At 37.8% G+C, this 23561-nt stretch overlaps 1 protein-coding gene across 4 annotated transcripts in view; it reads right to left on the reverse strand.

Moving 5' to 3' along the window:
* Positions 1 to 2370: 2370 nt before the first annotated feature.
* Positions 2371 to 23561, reverse strand: part of IMPA1 (inositol monophosphatase 1) — a 32028-nt gene continuing 10837 nt past the window's right edge. For all 4 annotated transcript variants that reach the window (XM_039223241.1, XM_039223242.1, XM_039223245.1 and 1 more), the window contains 5 exons: positions 22597 to 22642; positions 20186 to 20294; positions 18706 to 18814; positions 4559 to 4710; positions 2371 to 3278 (listed from right to left, as the gene is read on the reverse strand). In XM_039223241.1, the coding sequence (XP_039079172.1) occupies positions 3163 to 3278; positions 4559 to 4710; positions 18706 to 18814; positions 20186 to 20294; positions 22597 to 22642 (532 nt within the window). In that variant the 3' untranslated portion in view covers positions 2371 to 3162. The remainder of the gene's footprint in view (positions 3279 to 4558; positions 4711 to 18705; positions 18815 to 20185; positions 20295 to 22596; positions 22643 to 23561) is intronic.

A 23561-nucleotide genomic window follows, 5' to 3' on the forward strand; every position in this document is an offset into this window, starting at 1 on the left:
TATTTCTAGGAGAGAGAGAGACAGCGTGAGCAGGGGAGGGTCAGAGAGAGGGAGTGACAGACTGAAACAGGCTCCAGGCTCTGAGCTGGCAGTCAGCACAGAGCCCGACGCGGGGCTCGAACCCACGAACCGCGAGATCATGACCTAAGTGAAAGTCGGACGCTTAACCGACTAAGCCACCCAGGCACCCCATGCAACCCACAAATTTTAATGTTGTATTTTCATAACAAAACAAACCCTGAAAATAGAGTAATACCTAAATAAATAAGCAAGCAAGCATTAGAAGGGTTGGAAGATAAAGTTAAGGAAATCCTTTGGAAACAAACGCAAAGAAGTTAGAAAAGAGGAAAAATGTAGGAGGTCCAACACCTGAATACGAGAAATTCCAGAAAAAGAGGACAGAATGAGGAAGGGAAGAAACTATGAAAGCAGCCAAACACTAAAGGATTTAAACTTTCCAGAAGGAAAGGACATGAATAATTAGCACAATGGATGGAAAAAAAAAAAAAATATCACCAGGAAATTTAGGATCTTTTGATTTCTGGAGTTTTCTAAAATCCTCAATCAAAAAGACAAGTGGGGCACTTGGGTGGCTCAGACAGTTAAGCATCTGACTCTTGGTTTGATGACCAAGAGGGTCATGGTCTCACAATTAGAGAGATGGAGCACCCTGCTCATACCCTCTCTCTCAAAATAAATACACTTAAGAACAAAAAAGGACTACATGGTAATGGATTGAAAATTGAAAGACTTGTTGTCAATTTTGAACAAAAGAGGCAAATTCTGAGGGAAAACTGTTTTCAACCTAGCATTCTAGACCTAGCCAAACTATCAATGAAGGAATAGATATTTTCTTGTGAGATTTCAAAACCTTACTTAAGTGCATTTTCAGAGAAAACACCTGGATGGGCTCAGCAAAATAAGGGACTGCCACAAAAGATCAAGGACACAGATAACTGAAGGTAAGAAGCAAAGAGAAGCCCCAGGAGAACGCTTTGCACACACTTAGCCAGTAACCAATTCAGCCTGTAATAGACGGAAAAGGGCCCAAAAAGATGGATCTATAGGAGGAAAAGAAAACAGTACTAATAAGAGGTAAGAAAATACAATCATAACACACTACTAGTTAACCAGTGAATAAAAGTCCTCAAACACTGAATATAAGTTTAATAACAAAAAGATATTACTAAGTAAATTACTAATTACTATATTAAAAGGATGAAAAGATGTAAAGTTAATTCATGGGTGAGTTCAAAGTACAAAATCCCCCTCTTCTATAACAGCAAGTTTAAATAATGAAGAAAGTCAAATATGTAGCAGAATATATCCATCTTTGAAACGATGAAGGTAAATACTACAAGAAACTGCTAGAAGTTGGGGAGTGGACTCCTGTTACTCAAAGATTTACAAATTATTAGATAACTCACTTGTCAATCCTCCTTTATTCAATGTCTGAAGAAATTTCAGACACAAATTATCTAATTGCACTTAGAAAAAGAAATGAAAAAACTACTTTTTGGAAAATTATTCTAAAGGGCTTTTTAAAAAGTTGGGAAAACTGCAGGCCAAAAAACAAGTACATGTTCAGCCACAATTCCTAATGTCAACACAAACCACAAATAAAATATTCATGAGTCTTAGCTAAAATAAACAACTGCAAAATTAAGCACAGAATAATACAAGATATTTTTACTGCATATGACCAACAGTACAAATTACAAACTCAAATTTTAGTATATTTTTAAATACATTAGAAGTGCACAATAAAATAGCCCCCTACCTTAAACTTTATAGATGCACTTTTCCTTTGTCAAATACAAGGTTCACATGAGACTGTCACAAAAATTAATAGTCTGTTCAAGTGTCAAAGGACTTGACTTTATTTAAAATATTTACGGACCAGAACAATTTTCTTTCAGCTTCTTAAGACGAAGACTAGTACAGTAATATTTAAAGACTAAGTAGAACACAGTGGCAACAAAATTAAATAAGGAGTTGGGGGGAAAAACACCGTTCAATATTAATAATACAGTTTATCTGCCAGATTGTAGGTCTCCTGTGCCCAACCAGATCAACTTTCAAACATTAATATTGAATTTAGTACAAGTTTTTGTAAATGTTTGTTTTTGAGAGAGAAAGACAGTGTAAGGGAGACAAAATCCAAAGCAGGCTCTGAGTTGTCAGCAGAGTCCAACGTGGGGGTCAAACCCACAAACCGTGAAATCATGACCTGAGCCGAAGTCGGCCACTTAACCGACTGGGCCACTGAGGTGCCCCTGAGTTTAGTGCAATTTTATAATGTATCTAGTTATAGTAGAAATGTAGATCCCTGGTAAGAATGCTTTTTTGAAACCAGTTTTTTTTTTGGGGGGGGGGGGGCGGCGGAACTTTAAAGGATTCCAGTAATGTAGTGTCTTGGAAAACATTAACTGCAGAAATGCCCACAATTAGAAAGGAAACCTGACAGTATGGGAATTGAAATGGTATGGCAATGTGAAAAGTTAAAAGGAATGATTACATAAAATATGAAAAGGATGAGACCATCTTTAACAACTAAAGTAAAAACAAAGAGCTCATTGCTTTATGTATAACTAGGAACTGCTACCTTCAAAATAATTTTTGAATACTTATTTTTGGACCACTCATGTTTGACAAATACTGTGCTAGGTGCTACGTGTACACTGATGAATAAAACAAGGTTCTCTGCAAAGACAAAAACCTTGGTCTAGAAGGACCCATTATATCCTTACAAATTTAATTAAATATGGCTTTGGGAACTAAAGCGAAAATTTTTTCCAAAAAATTAACTTTGTAGTTAAGAATGCTTATGTACATAGTCAAAATTTCAGAGGATCCTATACACTTAGAGACTCTAAACTGCTGACTGTTTCCATTGATGACTGATCCCTTGTCTTATCAACTACCTGTGTATCTTTCCCAAAGTGCACTTTTACATGCAAAGTGTATGAAAACAATGAAACATTTCATCTATTCTTGCATACCCAGTCTTAGTAAAATACACAACAAACTGCAATTTTTTAATCTGGATATCAAACCAATCATATTATACATCTGAAATAAATGTCCTCACTTTTATAACATCAGTGTGTCAGCAAATATGGGGGAGATGGACCTGTGATTGAATAGGTGAGGCTGTTGCAATTAATCTTCATCATCTCTTTGAAATGGTACTACTTGAATTTCTTTGACTATCCTTTCGGCTAATGTTTTACTATTTGCAGCAATTATTCTTCGGGACATCAAGTCAAATGGCTCACCTAAAATCAAACCAAATATGGAAAATGGTTATATCACCTACAAGAATTCCTGTAAAACTAGTACAGCAATATGTATTATGATCAATCATATGTCTTATTATTCTTCTTAGTTTGTTGTCAAGTTGGATTCCATAGAACATCCAGTGCTCAATCACAAGTGCCCTCCTCCATGCCCACCTCCCTTCTCCCCCACCCCCATCAGCCCTCAGTTTGTTCTCAGTATTCAAGAGTCTCTTAGTTTGCCTCCCTCCCTCTCCCCAACTATTTTTCCCCTTCTCCCCATGGTCCTCCATTAAGTATCTCCTAATCCTCCTATAAGTTGAAAGCATATGGTATCTGTCTTTCTCTGCCGGACTTATTTCACTCAGCGTAACACCCTCAAGGTCCATCCACGTTGCTACAAATGGCCAGATTTCATTCTTTCTCATTGCCATGTAGTATTCCATTGTTTAGGATCAATCATATATTTTAATACTTCCAGTTTCCTTTACTCTGTCACAGAACCATAATGTTTAATCTTTAGCAATACCTAAGTGAGTTTTAAGAATATTTTAGTAAATAACAGGGGGGTTTTTTTGAGGGGACTGTGGTGTCTCAATCATACTAGTTTGAAAAATGTCATCTTCATATTTTTTAGTTTTTATTTAAATTCCAGTTAGTTAACATCAGTATAATATTAGTTTCATCTATTCCTTCTTTTGTGTGTTTTCTATTCTTTTTATTAATCTTACTACCTCTTTAATGTTTGGGAATCTATGTCCAGGAAATTCGATTCCAAAGCATTTCATATCACTCTCCCATTTCCTTATTTCTTTGTTGCCTTTCTCCCAGATTACTGGTGAATACTTTGGGGCCAGGTCCACTCTTCACTTTAATAAAAAATTCAGCATCAGTTCAAAGCTAGCAGTTGACCTCTCTGGGCCCGAAGCAGAAAGGGATGGTGAGGGAAGTTCACTGTCAACTACCACCATGGTCACCATTCAAAGAGCTCTTGGTACTATCCTCAGATTCAGTGACCTCCTCTACTTCTCTAATAGCTTCTCAAGACTTCCTGGTACCGTTGAAGAGGCTTAGTCATTTATCTATTTCACATTACAATTAGCTTCTTATCCTCCTTGCCTCTAAGTTTGATATTCTGATTTTGCAGAAAATCACATAACTTGTTTTTGTTTTGCCTTCAAGAGTTGAAGTGTAATAAATATTAAACATTAAAAGAGAGGAGCCATAACTAAGGGAGAGTCCAACAGAGAGAAAAATGCTTCAGTGTCCCACCATTTTACCTGTCACATCCATCAGCACTCCACCAGCCTCGGTAACAATGATGCCAGCGCCTGCCATATCCCAGCAGTGAATTCCCATTTCATAATACGCATCTGCAACACCAGTTGCCACGAGGCACATATTAATAGCTGCTGTTCCAACACCTCGGATCCTACCAAATAACATTTAAAAATAAGATTAAAAAAACAACTTTCCAAAAGGTTCTTTCTTTAGTTTAACAGCTGATTGAGAGAATCTGAATGAGTATGGAGATTAAATGTTTAAAAAAAAACAAACAAAAAAGGACATCTAATTATTTGTTTATTTTGAGAGGCCAAGCAAGCAAGGGAGGGGCAGAGAGAAAACCCCAAGCAGGCTCCCCACGGTCAGAAAAGAGCCTGACACAGGGCTCAAACTCCCAAACCATGAGATCATGGCCTAAGCTAAAGTCAGATAATGAATCAACGGAGCCATCTAGCCACCCCAACAACATATCTAATATTAAAATAAAAATACATAGGGGTGCCTGGGTGGCTCAGTCAGTTAAGCTTCCAACTTTGACTCAGGTCATGATTTCACTGCTTGTGGGTTCAAGCCCTGCACTGGGCTCTGTGCTAACAATTCAGAGCCTGGAGCCTGCTTTGGATTCTGTGTCTCCCTCTCTCCCCAACTACTCGTGCTCTATCTCACTCATTCTCTCTTAAAAAAAAAAATAAACACTAAAAAATTTTATAAAAAATACATAAAACCTAATTGTCATAGTATACTATACAGATGACAAAACTATCTTATTAAATAATTGCTTTGTGAGGATTAAACACTAAAAGATATTTTCAGGAAAAAAAGAAAGTACCATCCTTCTATAATGGCACGCACGTGCATTCATATTTGTCTCAATTCAGGAACTGCAGACCCATAATGCAAGCGGGCTCCAAGGAGGGTAAAAAATGTTATTAGTCATTGCCCAGTGTGCACACCTCAGTATGTGTGACTAAAGGGATAACAGCCTGGGCTCTGGGGAGATGGAGGCCTGCCCAAAAAGAGTATTTCAGGTTTGTATCTCTTCCCTGGAAATATATCAAGTTAAGTATGGACACTACTTGATAGCCATTATAGTAATAACCGACTGAGGAAAGCACCAATAAATGCTAAAATGAGCAAGTGCAAGATTGGTATTTACATAATGTCAAGGTGTCTCCCCCTCAGATACATGCATATATCCTTTTTTTAAAGTTTAGAGAGAGAATGCACATGTGAGAGGGAGGGAGAGAGAATCCCAAGCAAGCTCGGCACTGTCAGCGCAAAGCCCGACATGAGGCTTGAACCCACAAACTGAGATCATGACCTGAGCCACAATCAAGAGTCTGATGCCCAACCGACTAAGACACCCAGGTGCCCCTGCATATACCCTTATTGTGCTTTTGTTTTATCGCACCTCACTGATACTTTTTTTTTTTTTTTTTTTTTTTTTACACAAATTGAAGGTTTTTGGCAACCCTATATCAAGAAAATATATTGGCACTTTGTGTCTCTGCCACATTTGGTAATGCTTGTGGTATTTCAGATTTTTTCATTATTATGGTGATCAGTGATTATGATGAGCTCAGATGACTAGCATTTTTTTTTTAGCAATAAAGTAGTAAGGTATGCACACCGCCTTTAGACATAATGCGGCTGTACACTTACTACACCATGGAAAAATACACATAATTTATATATACTGGAAAAAACCAAAAGAATCATCTGACTGGCTTTATTGCTGCGATCTAGTACCAAACCTGCAGGATCTCTGAGGTATACCTGTATTTATAATGGGAAACCTCTATCTACCACTATCAAGTGATCTAATTTATTATCACCAGTAATGGGACAAAAAGGTATCAAGTACCTCTTCCTGTGATGCACTGAGAAAGACAATGTTGCTTTTCTGGCATTCCTGCCAAGAATGTAACTCTAATCTTTTGCTTTGTTTTCTCTTTTTAAAAAAACTTCTTTTCTAATGTTTATTCTTGAGAGAGACAGACAGAGCACATGTGGGGTAGGGCTAGAGAGAGAGAGAGAGAGAGAGAGAGAGAGAGAGAGAGACAGAATCCAAAGCAGGCTCCAGGCTCTAAGTTGTCAGCACAGAGCCCCATGCGGGGCCCAAACCCACAAACTATGAGATCATGACCGGAGCCAAAGTCAGACAATCAATCAACTGAGCCCCCCAGGTGCCCGTATGCAATTTTTATCTTGAGAATGCCAGATAAACCCAACATCAAAGGATACACTACAAAATAACTGGCCTTTATTTTTCAAAAGTAGCAAGCTCATAGAAGACAAAGTAATGGTTCCAGATTAAAGAAAATTGATGAGAAATGACAAATGCAATGTTTAATCCTAGATTGGATCTTGGATCAATTTTTTCAAAATTTGCATAAGGCCGCTATATAAATAATCACCATTAACTTCCTGATTTTTATAATTATAGTTATGTTAGGGATTATCCCCTTATTAAAGGAACACACACAGAAATGTTTAAGAAGAGTTCATCATGTCTGCAAGTAAATTTCAAATGGCTTTTACTCAAACTCCTTTTGTAATTGTTTAAATTTCTGAATATAAGGCAATGACCTCTGTTCACAGTAAAGGAAGTACCAGGAGTTGGGAGAGCTGGAAGATGGCACAGTAGGAGGAGCCTGAGCTCAGCCTTCCCTACAGACACACCAGGAGAACAGCTACATTTGTGCAACTAACTGAATACGGACTCAAAATCTGGTGGAACAGACCTTCCAAAGTTAATCGTAGAGACCAGACCAAAAAGGGTAGAAGGGGCAATGGCGTGGTTGGGAACAAACCCCTCTGGTGAGACTAACCACAAACGGGAGGGGCACCACATGCATGGAGAAGGGAGATGATCAGACTCCATGCCACGTACCCCAGGCACTGCGGAAACACACTGGGAAGACAAGTGCCCGTAACACTGCCTCTGGAGACGAGTGGAGCTTAACTTCACAAGCTTTTAAAATCAGCAGGCTTAGTTCTGGAAAAGCTGGAGGGCAATAGGAAACCATCTCTACCCTAAAATAACCCAAAATAAGTAACTCATAATAACCCAGCCCAGACACTGCATAGAAGCAGCAGTTTGAAAAGTGCTTGTGGTACCCACAGAAAGTTATTTACTATCACAAAACATGTGGAATGACAGATATTCAGGGAACTTCTCCAAGAACAAAAGTGTAGGCGGGCACCACTTCATCTCCCCCAGCTTAAACAGACAGACACATGTGTCTGCTTGTGCAAACACCCTCTTCCTATTTTACTAGAACCACCTGCCCCACCCCAACATTCACCTGCAGCCCCACCCCATACAGCCCCTCCCATAGCCCCACAGGCGTCCCCCAAATGCAGCTCCTGCCTCACCACATCCTGCAAGCAGCCCGGGAAGGGACCAAGGGACTCTCCCTGGGGTAGAGGGGGAAAACCCCCACACACCAGCATACCCACGGTTCCAGCAGCCCAACCTTTTAGCTGGCCACCCAGGGAGAGTGCCCTGCACCTAGTGCACTGCAGCTACAGCAGACAAGACTGGGCAGAGACATCTAGTTTGGCTGCTCACCCCTTCCACTATAGAAAGCCTCTTAGGGGGCCCCACAGGGAGAGTGTTCTGCCCTCTGGTGTGCCCACAGCTAAGGCAGAGTAGCTGCAGACACCTCCCCCATACAAGCATGCAGTGACCTCAGGCCCCGCAATGGTACAGGGACCAAACCCAGCATGGTGTGCCCACAGCAGACAAATAGGTTATCTCAGCCAACAGGACTAAAGGCAAATGTGACTCCGCCACAACAGTAGAGTGTACCAGCCCACAGAGAAAATGCCCTTGGAGTGCCTGGGTCTGGTGACCAAGGGGCACTGTGCTACAGGGCACCACCACCTTTCCTTCATAAGGCCACTTCTCTCAAGACCAGAAAACAGAACTTCCTAATACACAGAAACAAATAGAGAATTAGACAAAATCAAGAGACAGGACTATGTTCCAAATGAAAGAAGAAAAAAAAAATCACAAAAAGACTAAATGAAATGGAGATAAACAATATACCTGATAAAGAATTCAAAGTAATGGCCATAAAGATACTCCCTGGACTTGGGAGGAAAAAAATGTAGAATATCCCGGAGATCTTCAACAGAGAGAAAATATAAAAGAACGACCAATCAGAGATGAAGAACTCAATCCATGCTAGAGGGAATCAACAACAGAATGGGGGATGCACAAGAACAGACTGGTGGATCTGGAAGGCAGGGTAATGGAAAGCAACCAAGTTGAACATCAAAAAGAAAAAAAATAAGAACTCAGCGATTTTATCGAGCATAATAACATTAGCATTATAGGGATCTCTGAAGGAGAAGAAAGACCAAAGAAGTTATTTGAATAAGTAGTAGCTGAAAACTTCCCTGAGGAAAGAAGCAGACATCCATATACAGGAGGCAGAGACCCTCCAACAAGATGAACCCAAGGAAGTCCACACCTCCCTACATTATCATTTTTACCATGTTATTTAAAAAATTTTTTAATGTTTAGGGGCGCCCGGGTGGCGTAGTTGGTTAAGCGTCCGACTTTTGCTCGGGTCATGATCTCGCGGTTCGTGGGTTCGAGCCCCGCGTCGGGCTCTGTGCTGACTGCCAGCTCCGAGCCTGGAGCCTGTTTCAGTCTGTGACTCCCTCTCTCTCTGACCCTCCCCTGCTCACGCTGTCTCTCTCTCTCTCTCCTAGAAATAAATAAAACATTTAAAAAAAAATTTTTTAATGTTTATTTTTGAGAAAGAGAGAAAGATGAGCATGGGAGGGGCAGAGAGGGAGACACAGAATCTGAAACAGGCTCCAGGCTCCGAGCTATAGGCACAGAGCCTGATGTGGGGCTTGAACTCAGGAGCTGGGAGATCATGACCTGAGCCGAAGTCAGAAGTTCAACTGATGGAACCAACCAGGTGCCCCGTGCCATGTTAATTATAAGAAAAATTTTAAAGAGCAAAAAAACAGTTGCATACAAGGGGAACCTCATAAGGCTATTGGCTGATTTTTTTGGCAGAAACTTTGCAGGCAAGAAGGTAGTGTCATGATATAGTCAAAGTGCTTAGAGGAAAACATCTGCAACCAGAATATTCTATCCATCAAGAGAATTGTTGGGAATAGGAGAAATAAAGAGTTTCCCAGACAAACAAAAGTTAAAGGAGTTTATCACCACAAAACAATACTTCCACAAAATGTTGAAAGGAATTCTGAGTGGAAAGAAAAGGCCATAATAGTAAGAAAATTAGGAAAGAAAAAAATTTCACAAATAAATGCAAACATATAATAAAGGTAGATAAATCACTTATAAAACCAGTATGGAGGTAAAAACACAAAAGCAGTAAAATAAATTTTACGTACAAAAATGAGTCAAGAGATCTACAAAATAAAATGATATAAAATAGGACATTCATCAGATGCAGGAGTGGCTCAGTCAGTTAAGTGACTCAATTTCAGCTCAGGTCATGAGTCTCTCACTGGGCTCTACACGGAGAGTACAGAGCCTGCTTAAGCCTCTCTCTCTCTGTCCCTTCCCTGTTCGTGTCCTTGCTCTCTCTCTCTCAAAATGAATGAACTTAAAAAAATAAAATATGACATTCATAAAACAAGGGTAGGGAAGTAAATATTTAGTGCTTTTGGAATGTGTTTGAACTTAAGCAATCATCTTTTTATAGACTGATACACCCATAAGATGTTCTATATGAACCTAATGGTAACCACAAATCAAAAACCTACAATAAATACGTAAACACACACAAAAAAGAGAAAGAGATCCAAGCATAATACTAAAAAGCCATCAAACCACAAGAGAAGAGGGCAAGAGGAGAAAGGAACAAGCCCACTTTTCTTGAACATGCTACTGGGAGTCCTAACTGCACAATCACATAAAAGGAACCCTCATGCATTTAAATTGGCACAGCTACTGTAGAAAATAGTATGGAGGTCCTCAAAAAATTAAAATAGAAATAGCATACAATCCAACAATTGCACTACTGGGTATATACCCAAACAAAATGAAAAAATTCAAAAAGACGGATGCATCCTTATGTTTACTGCAGTATTTACAATAGCCAAGATATGGACGGAACCCAAGGGTCTATCAACAGATTAATGGATAAAGACAGAAAATAGATAATGGAATATTACTCAGCCATAAAAAAGAATGAGACTTTACATTTGCGATAACATGCATCAACCTAGAAAGTATTACACAAAATCAAAATAAGTCAGAGAAAGACATACCATATGATTTCACTGTATGTGGAATCTAAAAAACAAAACAAATGAACAACAAAATAGATTCTTAAATACAGAGAACAAAGTAATGGTTGCCAGAGGGGAGGTGAGTGGAGGGATGGCTAAAATAGATAAAAGGGATTAAGAGGTACAAATTTCCAGTTATAAAATAACTCAGAAATGAAAAGTACAGCATAAGGAACAAAATCAATAATTTTGTATATCGTTGTTTGGTGACAAATGGTAACTACACTTACTGTGATGAGCACTAAGGTACAGAACTGATCGATTACACTACAATCTATTACATGTTTATACTTCAATTTAAAAAAAAAACAAAAATTTAAAACAGGTTATTGATGACTAATGTATTTTGAATCTAAAATATGAAAAAACTAATACTGTACTCCAGTGCATCCTTTATACCAAAGCAATTTAAAAAAAAGATTAAAATTTGATGTCAAAGGTTTTACTGCCTATGTCTTACTGTTTATCAAATTTAAGAAAGAACTAGCAACAAATGTTAAACAGATGTTTACTTTCCAAATACATAAAGCTAAATTAACTTTAGTGGCTTTTGTTAGTTTATCTGAGGAATGGCATATTTTCTCCCTTGTCTCATGGGATATGTGATGGTTCATAGCTCATGTCCTAGAAAGCAAATACCAAGATCTTTCATGAATAACCCCTTAGTATTCTATTCAGATAGAATCGTAGGCTGACATTCCTACTGGTAATGCTTCTGTCCACTTCTAATAAATATAATGGGCTCCCAGGCAAGGAATTTTCTAGTCAGAACAGAACATTCTTTTACAGACAAGTTTTGCCAAAGAGAGTGCTAATTACCAAATAATTAAGGCTGTAGTCTACAATGTACAAATATGTTCTGAATCCTTAGTCTGATCCTTCTAGAGAATTAAGAAAAACTATCTTCAGTATCACAGACATTTGAGTTTGTGCCCCTACTTAGCTGCTTAAAACTGTAATGTTGAAAAGGTTTCCTGTTCATGTTTTACTTTTCTTGTCATCAAAATGGGGATACCAGCTTACTTTGGGCTACTGTTTTAATGGTCATAACAAACTGATGTAAAGCACCTGGGAGAGTGCCTAGCACCTAAAAGGGCCTCATAAACTATGTTTAAGATGCAGTTATTCCCTAAACCATGATGCCAGAAAACACAGCAGTAAATAAACAGTGCATTTCACCTAGGTAAGTCTCCAAAAAATAAAACAGACCCATGATTTTACTTTGCCTCATAAATGTCACTTCCTAATTAGGAACCTACTAGAGTATTTCTACTTGTTTAAGGCATTCATTCAAATTATGACTCCCTTTAGTTTCATGTGCATGTGTGTGGGCAGGTGGGTGGGGGTGTGTAGGTAAGTCACCCTCCTGAATTCACACTGAAAAATTCAAGAATTAGCAAAAGATCACAGAAAGAAATCAATAAATTAGCACTTCTCCTTGGTAATATTTTCCGGGTTATAATTTTCAGAAAATCCAAAAATAAAAGGTCACTGTTTACTTCTGACTTCAGTCAATGGAAAAATAAATGGTTAAAGTTGTAGAGCACTTGCAGCTCCTTTATGAATAACATAACCATTTTACTGCCTACAGTTAAAGTCCTTACTTTAAAACAGCACATTGTAGCTGCAAGCTTTTTTTAAATCATATTGCTCTTCCCTCAAGGACATCATTCTGGGAGGCTTTATAGCTTTTTTTCTAAGTAGGCTCCATGCCCCAGATGGGGCTTGAACTCACAACCCCAAGATCAAGAATCACATGCTTGGGGCACCTGGGTGGCTCTAGTCAGTTAAGCATCGGACTTCAGCTCAGGTCATAATCTCTCGATTCAGGAGTTCAAGCCCCGCCTTGGGCTCTTTGCTGACAGCTCAGAGCCTGGAGCTTTTCCAGATTCTGTGTCCCCCCCTCTCTCTCTGCCCATCCCCTACTCATACTCTGTTCTCTCTCTCTCAAAAATAAACAAACACTTCAGGGCGCCTGGGTGGCTCAGTTGGTTAAACATCCGACTTCAGCTCAGGTCATGACCTCATGGTTCGTGGATTCAAGCCCCGAATCGGACTCTGTGCTGACAGCTAGCTCAGAGCCTGGAGCCTGTCTTCAGATTCTGTGACTCCCTCTCTCTCTGACCCTCCCCTGCTCGCGCTCTCTCTCTTAAATAAAACATTAAAAAATAATAAATCAACGTTATAAAAATTAAAAAAAAAAAAAATCACATGTTCTACAGGCCTCAAGCCAGCCAGGCACCCCTAGGTCCTATACCTTCTTGACAAACTCTTCTTTTACTTTATTTATTACTATATAGATTACAGATTTACAGCCTAGAATTTTGGCCTTTGTACAATGGCCTAACTATACATGGAATGTTCTGACTCCTAAGAAGAAAAGTCCAATTTTGGAGAAAGAGAAATGGTCTGGAAGCCAGGGTGCTAGTCACATCTCCATCTACCTTACATCACATCTACCTTATCTCACATCTCTCTGAACTTTAGTCAACTCACCTAACAAGTAAGTCTGGATTATCAGATGTTCTTTGGTCAGTTCTCACAGTCTTACAACTTAATGATATTTTTAGAAAGAAAAAGGTAGGAATAATTGATAGTGAAATAAAATACAAAAATCTCTCGTTATTATTAAGTGTATTTTTTTATAACAACAACTACAATAATGGTCAAAGAAATGCTATTTAACATAGACATTAACTACATTAAATTTAGGAACCTAAAAATTCTATCTCCACTTTTAAGGACAAAAGTATATAACTGTTTAATATTTGCTTTGAATTTCTTCATTTATAAAACTTCCAGTAAAGAAGTACTCAGGTTTGGAGAATAATAGTGGCATTCTGATTTTATTTTATCTCTTAATGTTTATTATTTATTTTTAGAGAGGGAACATGAGCAGGGGAAGGGCAAAGACGGGGGCAGGAAGGACAGAGGAGGAGAAGTAGACTCCACACTGACAGCAACAAGCCCAATGTGGGGTTCAAACCCACGAACTGGGAGATCATGACCCAAGCTAAAGTCAGACACTCAGCTGACTGAGCCACCCAGGTGCCCCTGGCATTCTGATATAAAAGTCCCGTATTATCTCTCCCTAAGAAGAAAAAAATCAAAGAGGATAAATAAAATCCATGGGAGCAATTCCTTCAGCAGTTCTAGGAACCAAAAAACACAAATTCTCAAATTACCTGCAAGTAGAGGGAAAAACAAAGGAAACTAGCCTGTAGATGCAAAACTGGTAAGAGGAGGCAGAAAAGACTGTTGCAAGAAGGGAACAGAGGACCCAGAAGGAATACAGACAAAACTACCTTAAGAAAGAGGAAGTGAGACAACAAATACAAAAATGCTGGACACATATAAAGATTTGTTAATTCACAGCCCTACTATGGAAGGAGCTGGGAAATACGCAGACTCTAACGTGGCAGCCCCAGGGAAGCGATCTACCCAAAGAAAGAAAAAGTGAGACAATAAGTACAAAAATTCTGGAACAGATAAGAATTTGGTAATTCATAGTCCTGCCACAGGGAAAGGGCTAGAAAAAAAGTAGAACCTAACCACACAGCCTCAAGGAAGCTTTACTTCGGGGGAGAGTTAGGTAAGATTGGTTACTCCACGTATACGTGCAATCTAAAATCGAAACATCAGTTAGGCATCCAACTTTGGCTCAGGGAATGATCTTGCGGTTCATGAGTTTGAGCCCAGCATCGGGCTCTGTGTGGACAGCTCAGAGCCTGGAGCCTGCTTCAGATTCTGTGTCTCCCTCTCTCTCTGCCCCTCCCCTGCTCTCATTCTGTCTCTGTCTCTCTCAAAAATAAACAAACATTAACAAAAGAAAATAAAACAACGAAGCTCTTAGATACAGAAAACAGATTGGAGGGTGCCAGGGGTTGGGGTGGACAAGATGGGTAAAGGGGGTCCAAAAGTACAAATTTCCAGTTATAAAATAATTCATGGGGATACAATATATTACAGAATGATTAACTATAGTTACCATGTGTCACATATTTCAAAGTTGCTAAGAAAGTAGATATTAAAACTTCTTACCACAAGAAGGAAAAAATCTAACTATATGTGATGATGGATATTCACTAGATTTATTGCAGTGATCATTTCACAACATATCCAAATATGAAATCATTATACTGTATACCTGAAATTAAAATAAGGTTTTATGTCTGGGGCCCCTGGGTGGCTCAGTAGGTTAAGTGTCTGACTTCAGCTCAGGTCATGACTGTCCTGGATCATGGGTTACAGCCCGGCGTCGGGCTCTGTGTTGACAGCTCAGAGCCTGGAGCCTGCTTGGGATTTTGTGTCTCCCTCTTTCTCTCTGCCCCTCTTCCACTCATGCACTGTCTGTCTCTCTCAAAAAAAATTAATAAAATAATGTTATATGTCATTATATCTCAATAGAAATTTTAAAAAGTGCCAACCTCTTTAGACTAAGAAGTGAAGGAAAAGAATCAGTCGTGAAAAAGAAAGGATTCTACAGAAATCAAAGAAACAACCAACCCCTAACTCCCACCACAACTTAATAGATTATCATAAAAGAAAACGCACAGGGGAGAACTGAGAATAAAAAGTTCTGAAACCAGGAACCCTGATCACAAAATGAACAGAAATAGAAAAAAAGGAGACCACATCCATATAGAACTACTATAAAATATCAGATATTTGCTAATGAAAGAGTTCAAGGTTTTGTTTTGTTTTTGCCTGATAAAGTCTCCTCCAAAAAGTCCACAATGAGGCTAAAAAAAACTAAAAATGAAATCAATTCAACCTGAATTAAATATCCTCAAACAATTTTTGTAAACATGGAGTTGGGGGAGGGAGTTAAATCAGAAACTCAAAAACTACTATAGAAATGGGGTGGGAAAAGGAAGAACTAAAAAATAAACAAACCTCCGAAAAGGTGAGGGAGGAGAGAGACAAAGTTGTATGAAAAATGAAAAGTAGATTACAAGGTACCCGTAGAACAGATGCCAATAAAAACCTAATAAAGGGCAATGAGGAAAAGGAAGACAGGAAAGTAAAATGGGTCAGAGAGAAAGTGGCTGAAAAAGACAACACAAAGGAGGTTGGACATTCCTACTAGTGTCCTGAGGAAATGAAAACAGAGCACAAAATGAAAATGAGAACTGAACTAGTATTTAAAACTATAATTCAAAGATTTTCCTGAAGGAAAAAAGACATGATTATACATGTTAAAGGAGAAAACTGTGCCAGAATGAGCAATACCAAGATCTATCCTTATAAAGTTAGCCATGAAAGATAAAAAAAAATTCTCAGAGCCTCCAACTAAAACACGGATTTAAAAGCCAAGAAAATGAGAATGGCATCAGATTTCTCAAAAGCAACATACAAAGCAAGGCAACAGAAAAACAGCATTTTCAAGAAATTAAGTCCATATTTTGTTTCTTGAGGATATTACATCCAGCAAAGCTGCTCAAGTTTTAAGGACACAGAAAAACAGTTTGGCAAGTGCCAAAAGTCATGAAACTTTATGCACATGTGTCCTTCCCAAGGAACCTATAGAGGATGAGCTTCACACAATCTAAAGGTGACTGGGAAAACTTTATAAAATGCCTATATCAGTCCTTTTATTAAGTCAATCAAAAAACTAAGAGTAAGACTAACAGGTAGAATTGAAACTAAACAGAACTGTCATATTAATAAATGAGTAGGCCTGTTTTGTTAAAAGAAAAAAAATTAAGTTCATTACAAAACAAAACTCCATTCCAGGCTGTATTTAAGAGACACACTTGAAACAGTGATTCAAAAGGGCTAAAAATAAAAGTCGACCAACATTTACCAAACAAATGGCAATAATAATTAGGAGGCAAAGTTTTAATTCTTGATGTCAAAGTAGACTAAGTCCAAAAGGATGAAACAAAACAAAGGATACTATATAAAGTTAAAGTATACTAAAGGATACTATATAAAGTTATACAAGAAGGTATAACAGTTATGTATAGGCATCAAATAATACAGCTTCCACCTTATATAAAATAAAAAGCTCTAATAGTTGTAGGAGCACCTGGGTGGTTCATTGGCTAAACGTCCAGCTCCTGATTTCAGCTCAGGTCATCTCATGGTGGTGAGATAGAGCCCTGCATCGGATTCCCCACTGAGCATGGAGCCTGCTTGGGATTCTCTCTCCCTCTCTCTCAACTCTCCCCTGCTTGCAGTATCTCAAAATAAATAAACAAAGAGTTAAAAAAAAAAAAAAAAAAAAAGCTTTAAGAGTTGCAAGAAGAAATACTGAGAAACACACTAATAACACAAGAATTTAATGTATCACTCATTAGGAGACAGGTGAAGTATAAAAATAAACATAGTAAGGTCAATCTTTAGGTTATATATCAACACTATACCCTGATAATGGAGAATATACTTTATCTCAGTGTATGTGGAAATGTCACAAAAGCTAATTATATTATCCATGAAAAAACGTTAGTAAATTCCATAGCATATTTGCTGCAAAGTAATAAAACTAAGATTAAAAAATGAAATTTAAAGAACTTTTCTTTGTAGTAATTTAAGAATACAACTCTTAAGTGAAAATACAAACAGAAATTACTAATTTTAAAAATAATTATAATGAAAACCCTACATATCAGAATCTATGAAAACATTTAGAGCAGTGGTAAGAGAAACTCAGAGCCTAAATACTTATCTTAATAAAAATTTAAAAAATAAAAAGCAAATTCTCTACTTACAAAGGAACCAAAAAAGGTACAAGGATGAAAACAAGGCAGAGAGGAGAAAAACTATAGATTACATTAATAAATCATAATCCTGGTTCTTTGATTTAAAAAAAAAAAAAAAAAAGACAAGCCACTAAGTACTTTAATCAAGATTTACAAAAAGAAGAAAGCACAAATATAAAAAATAAGAAGTGACATGGGAACATAACTATCAGTACAGAGAAACCAGAAATTATAAATGCCTACCTTGTATCCATCCATGCAAATAATTTGCAAACTGAGAGGAAGTGGGTAATTTCTTAGGTGGTGAAAACATTCCAGATTAAAGGCGGCTAACAAGACATAACTAAATGTAATGCCTGACCCTAGACTGAATCTTATACTGGTCTTAAAAAAAAAAAAAAAAGCAGCTACAAAGAACTTATTATATCAAGTGACAAAACTGAATATGGATGGTAGATTAGATAAAAAGTAAATTTATGACATCAACAATTGTACTCTGGTCATCGAAGAAAATCTCTCTCATCAATCTCAGGAAATGAAGTATTTAGGGGTAAAGAACCATGATGTAAGTAACTGATCCTAAAATAGTTTGGGGGAAAAAACTGCACGCATGCAATGCATGCGTGTGTGCGTGCGTGCGTGCGCGAGCGCACACACACGCACACAGAGCAAATGAAAAAAGTAGATGAGGTAAAATGTTAACAATAGGTGAATCTGAGTAAAAGGGTATGTTTTGTTTTTTTTTTTAGTTATTTCAGAAAATTCTGTTACATATGAGATTGTTCTCAAATAGAAAGGTTTTTTTATCAAATTACAAAATTAGAATTGTGGTACTGATCCCAAGCCTATTAAAAAAATTTAACTTCTAAAAGAAAATTCGGGGCACCTGGGTGGCTCAGTTGGTTAAGCATCTGACTTCGGCTCATGTCATGATCTCACAGTTCGTGACTTTGAGCTCCACGTTAGGCTCTGTGCAGACAGCTCAGAGCTTGGAGTCTGGTTTGGATTCTGTCTCTTCCTCTCTCTGCCCACCCCCACTTGCACTCTGTTTCTCTGTCTCTCAAAAATAAAAAATGTTAAAATTTTTTAAGGAAAATTCATTCTCTAAATGTTAAATTCTCTGGAACTTCAGGGAAGAAATGAAAAGAGCTTACCCATGAATGGGAATACACAAAAGCCTTTCCAGATTAGAAAGAATAATTTTCACAGTCTCTGGTGTTCTAGAAGAGCCAAACTCTGTCACCAAGAGTGATTTGGTAATATCTGAAAGAGAATGTTTTAAATAGTCACTAGAATTTAATAAGAATTCTTATTAAAAATGTGATACTTATAATTTAGATCAAAATAGGATATTTTCATCCCTCTCCCTAGTTGTATCAAATTTCTTTCTAATAAGCCTTGAAGTATTTAAAATTCTGATAAATTTATTATCCTCAAAGTGGTTGTTCTTATAATCATCAAAAGAATCTGCTTCTTAGATCATCCCCCAAAAGTGTAGAATATAACCAATTTGCTTGCATGCATGATATCTGTTGTGGGAAGCAAGCAAATACCTAAGTATTTGAAAAGAATTTGGAAATGAAATAATTTAAATATAAATTTGAAATAAAACAAAAGGTCAGTGGTGACCTTTACTAACTTGACAGATGATCCAATACTTTCTATTCCATTCCCTCTTTGAAGCAACATGACTGAAGCTCATGACATACTCAACCCTCTTGGTTAATGGGCTCCCTAGAATACCCTATTTCATCTCCCACCAATGGACACATATGCTTACCAGCTTGTTCTGAATGTGTTTACTGTTGTTTCCTCTAATATCACATAAGCTAATTACAAATTATAAAACATAAAAAGATTATAAAAAGGGAAAGATTTAGTTTCTATGAAAGCGACTATATGACTTTGATTCTAAGATGCACTTTTTTCACATGTTCACATCTTGAAAAATCAGGACGCTCTTCCAATCTTCGGGATCTTAGAGTTCAAATAAACTGAACTGAATGAACTAAAAATCTGCTCTCAAATTAAGTGTCTGAGGAGAAAAATTTTGCAAGTAGAGGGGGATTCTGAACTTTGACTGACTTGCGAGCATCTAAGCTCCTGCTGCACTTGAAAGAACCTCAGGTACACACTGTGGGAAATGCTGGACATGGTTCACAGGGAAAAGGGGACTCATCAACTCAATGAGCAGTCACATTAAAGACAAAACGCCAATCATCAAGGTCATAAAAATGTATGTGTCATTTTTAACGATTCCCAACTTTAACAGACTTGCATTCCCTCAGATTTATGGTCTGACAACTGGTCTCAGAGGCATCAGATCAGAGGAATCTGACAAAGAATTTGAGATGTAGTTGCTGAAACCATGAGCCGTGAATGCATGGCGGTGGGGAGCCCTTCTTACTTGTCTTCCTATCCCCAGCACTTAGTAAGCTGCTGGGGCTGAAGGGGTTTCTGGACTATACTTGTGATCTTTCCTTCTACTACCACATTCAAAACAGCAGTGGAAATTAAGTAGTAGGAAAAGTATACACAACTGATGAATCTTTTAACTGACTGAACTCTACATAACATGTGTACCATAACGTGTATATAATCTCAATCACATCAAAAATGAGGGGACACACCTACCTTCTTGTTGTGAAACCTGTAGTTTTTGACCATTACAAAAGGCTCCCTTTCCTTTCCTGCCTGTATACATCTTATCCTCCAGGCAACTGTATACAACTCCAAATTCCATCTGCAGAAGGAAAAAAGTTTACTTTACCAAACTGGGTGTTTTTCTTCATTAAATCAATACTTTTCTAAGGCAGTGGCAAGAATGTTTGGCATATTAAGAATGTTTTCAAATAACTACTGTAGAATACTTAAAAATGCTAATCTCCAGCTTAAACAGAAGAAAGAGGTCCTCAGACTTGAATCCTTGACTCTTGTCCCATCTATTTCTCATTAAGAGCACCCACCTTCACCTCTTGCCCTCTGGCCCCTCCTGCCTCAGATAAAGACAAATACTTCCTACTTTGTAAGGTGAGTACTTCCTTCTGTATTAGGATTCCTACCCTCTCAAGCTTCTGTAAAAACTCTTTCATCAACTGATTCCTCCTCTCTCAGATTTCCACCATGGTGTACTTTCACACCAAATTTCTACCTCCCTTACACAACTTTCAAAATATTATCTTCTCCTTTTCTCTTAACTGCCAAAGGGCAGTCTACACTTTGCCTCTTATTCTTCTTGTAATAAAAATTACAATTAGTCTTCTGCCTTGGTCCTGCATTCCTCTGAAACTTCTTGGAAAGAAATTACCCATGAACTCCTACTGACCAAATGCCTTTCCTGAAGAAGTGGAGACTGCTGACAATTTTCAACACTTCTTCATTACGTAATCCAGGAACTCCAGGTTTCTGGCAGTACTCTTAGTCCTAATTCACTCCCTAATCTATCTGGGGGTCACTTTTTTTAGTCCTATTTCACTCTCTAATCTTGGGGTCACCTTTATTTTTAAGGACTCTGTTCTCTGTCCAACCCTTAAAAGTCATGTGGCTCAGGAGTTGTTCACTCTTCCATTTCCCATTTAGTTCTCTATATTCTTATAGGTTTAGTCTTTCCAGTCCAAAAATTCAACTACCACCTTTCACTTTGGCCTATGCACTTATATAACCCCATTATCAGAGGTGAGAACCTAGATTTCAGTTAGTCTTGCAGCAACTTCAGCCAAAGAGGCCAAAAATCACTCATTACCTGATCACACCTCATTCCTCCCCCATGTGTCTCCTTGTTCAAATTCTATCTTGAAAGTACTTCTTGATTTTGGCATTTCCTCAGCCATCCTCACTATCACATCTTAGCTCAGAATCACCCACTCCACCCCTCAGGTATGATCTCTACATTGCTGAAATTATCTGTCACTCTGTACTTTAAAACCCCTACTGGTTTCCTACTGCCTTAAAACAAAGTCTAACTATTCTGACACAGACAGGCCACAGTGCCTCACAACAAAACCACACCTAACTCACCTCATCGATTCTGCTCCTGCCACTTTCAGAGCTTCACTCATGATGAGCATCATTCCCCACACACATCATGCTCTTCTCCAAGCTGTTCTGATTTAAATTCTTTCCTCTTTTTCTTATCTAGCAAACTCCTAAGTTGCTAAGACCAAACTCACATGACTGAATTCTAAGACCCCTTCTGTTACAAAGACCTCCTCAAAGCACTCTAGGCAGAACTGGATATACCTTCTTCAGGTTCTCACAGCATTTTTTCCATAGTCCCAGCACATATGTATCTGTTCACACATCTAACTTTTGCATGAAGTGTGAGCTAGTTCAGTGGCAGGGACAGCACACAGCCCAAGGGTGATTATATGCTCAAGGCTCCTTTAGCTCCTTTTAGATGTTCTCACTAAGTAATACACCCTGTGCCCAAGATGCGTTTTTATTTTCACAGATTTCCTGAGTCTCTTGTATACGGGCTGGTCAAATTTATAACAAGCTCCTTGGAGAAGATGTTAGTACACATCGCTGTTTGATCAAATAGCAAGCAACAAGGAAATGCAATAGCTAGAGATTATACCCTAGTGGGTTTTGGATACAGCAAGTAATTGAGTTCCTGGACACACTTGGCATTTTCCAACCATGCTCTGGCCCCCACCACTTTCTGGTCTTTCAAAGTCTCCCTTCACTGACACGTATTAAGGCATTCATATTCCTAGCTCAAATCCTACCTCTTCCATTAAGCATTTTAGATCACATATCAACTCCTATCACATCTGACTCTATCACACATATATGACGGCGATTAAATACTGAATTGTTTTTCAGTAACTTGCAAAGTTTTTTTAAATTCTCAGAAAACATTAAAATTTTATTCTCTCTGGAAAAGGTATCATGCCAATTTTAACACTTCTATAGCTTATTTTGAAATAATGTAGCTATATAAACTGAATGTAGAGACAAACCTAAATTTATTACAGAGACACATTTACTCTTTCTCAAAAAATGAGAGCAAGGCATTTTACCCATCATAAATTTAAAAAGCATACCTTTTTATTTACAGTAAAGCCAATCGAGACAGCTACAAAAGGAAACCTTAAAAAAACATATACATATTTATCAAGATAAAAATTACTTTAAATAAACATGTTTTTTCATAACATGATTGACTACATACTTTTTCATATAAATAGTCTCCTCCCCCAGAACAGCATGAGTAGTATGCAACCTTTGTGTACATAGTGGAAGGTATGGGGAGAGGTGTATACATACATACATATATACATACAGGATGCTGCTATTGGCATGAAACATCACTGCAAGAATTCACAAGAATGTAGTAACAGTGGCCACCTCCAGAAACTGGATCTGAGAAACTGGGGTCAGAAGTGGGAAGGACACCTTGCACTGCCTGCCATTTTAGATCTCTGGAATGTCAAAAGCCACGAATACAGTAACTATATAAAATAATTCTTCAAAACATATAAACAAATTCAGAAAAACTTTAATTCACCATGGTTAAAAAGAAAAGTCTTTTTTGGTCATTTCTCCCACAGTGAGGACCTATAAATATGGGTATTCAATTATACAGAATAAATTGTTTCTTGTCTTTAACACCAAACTTGGAGCTTCACATCTGAAAAGTAAACTGTTAGCCACAGTCCATTGCTGTGGCTACATGACAGCTTTGAACACATAGGCTGTAATATCTAGCCCAGAATCAAGATGAAGAAAATAAGAGAAAATGTGTTCAACTACTGAAAATAGCGTGCGCACGCGCTCTCTCTCTCTCAGGAATAAATAAAACATTAAAATTTTTTTTAAAAAAGAAAAAGTTTAATATTTAATAAGGTTTTCATTTGAACAAAAATGGGATCATAGTATATACCCTCTGTATTATAGTCTTCTATAGATCATATCCTATCACAGTAACACTCCACATACAGATTCTAGATCTTAGATTTATAGACTTTAACAATTCAGTATTGTAAAGATTCATACACCTACATGGCAA

This window comes from Hyaena hyaena, unplaced genomic scaffold, assembly GCF_003009895.1.
Source record: "Hyaena hyaena isolate Hyena2069 unplaced genomic scaffold, ASM300989v1 scaffold_1308, whole genome shotgun sequence".
NCBI classification, from domain to species: domain Eukaryota; kingdom Metazoa; phylum Chordata; class Mammalia; order Carnivora; family Hyaenidae; genus Hyaena; species Hyaena hyaena.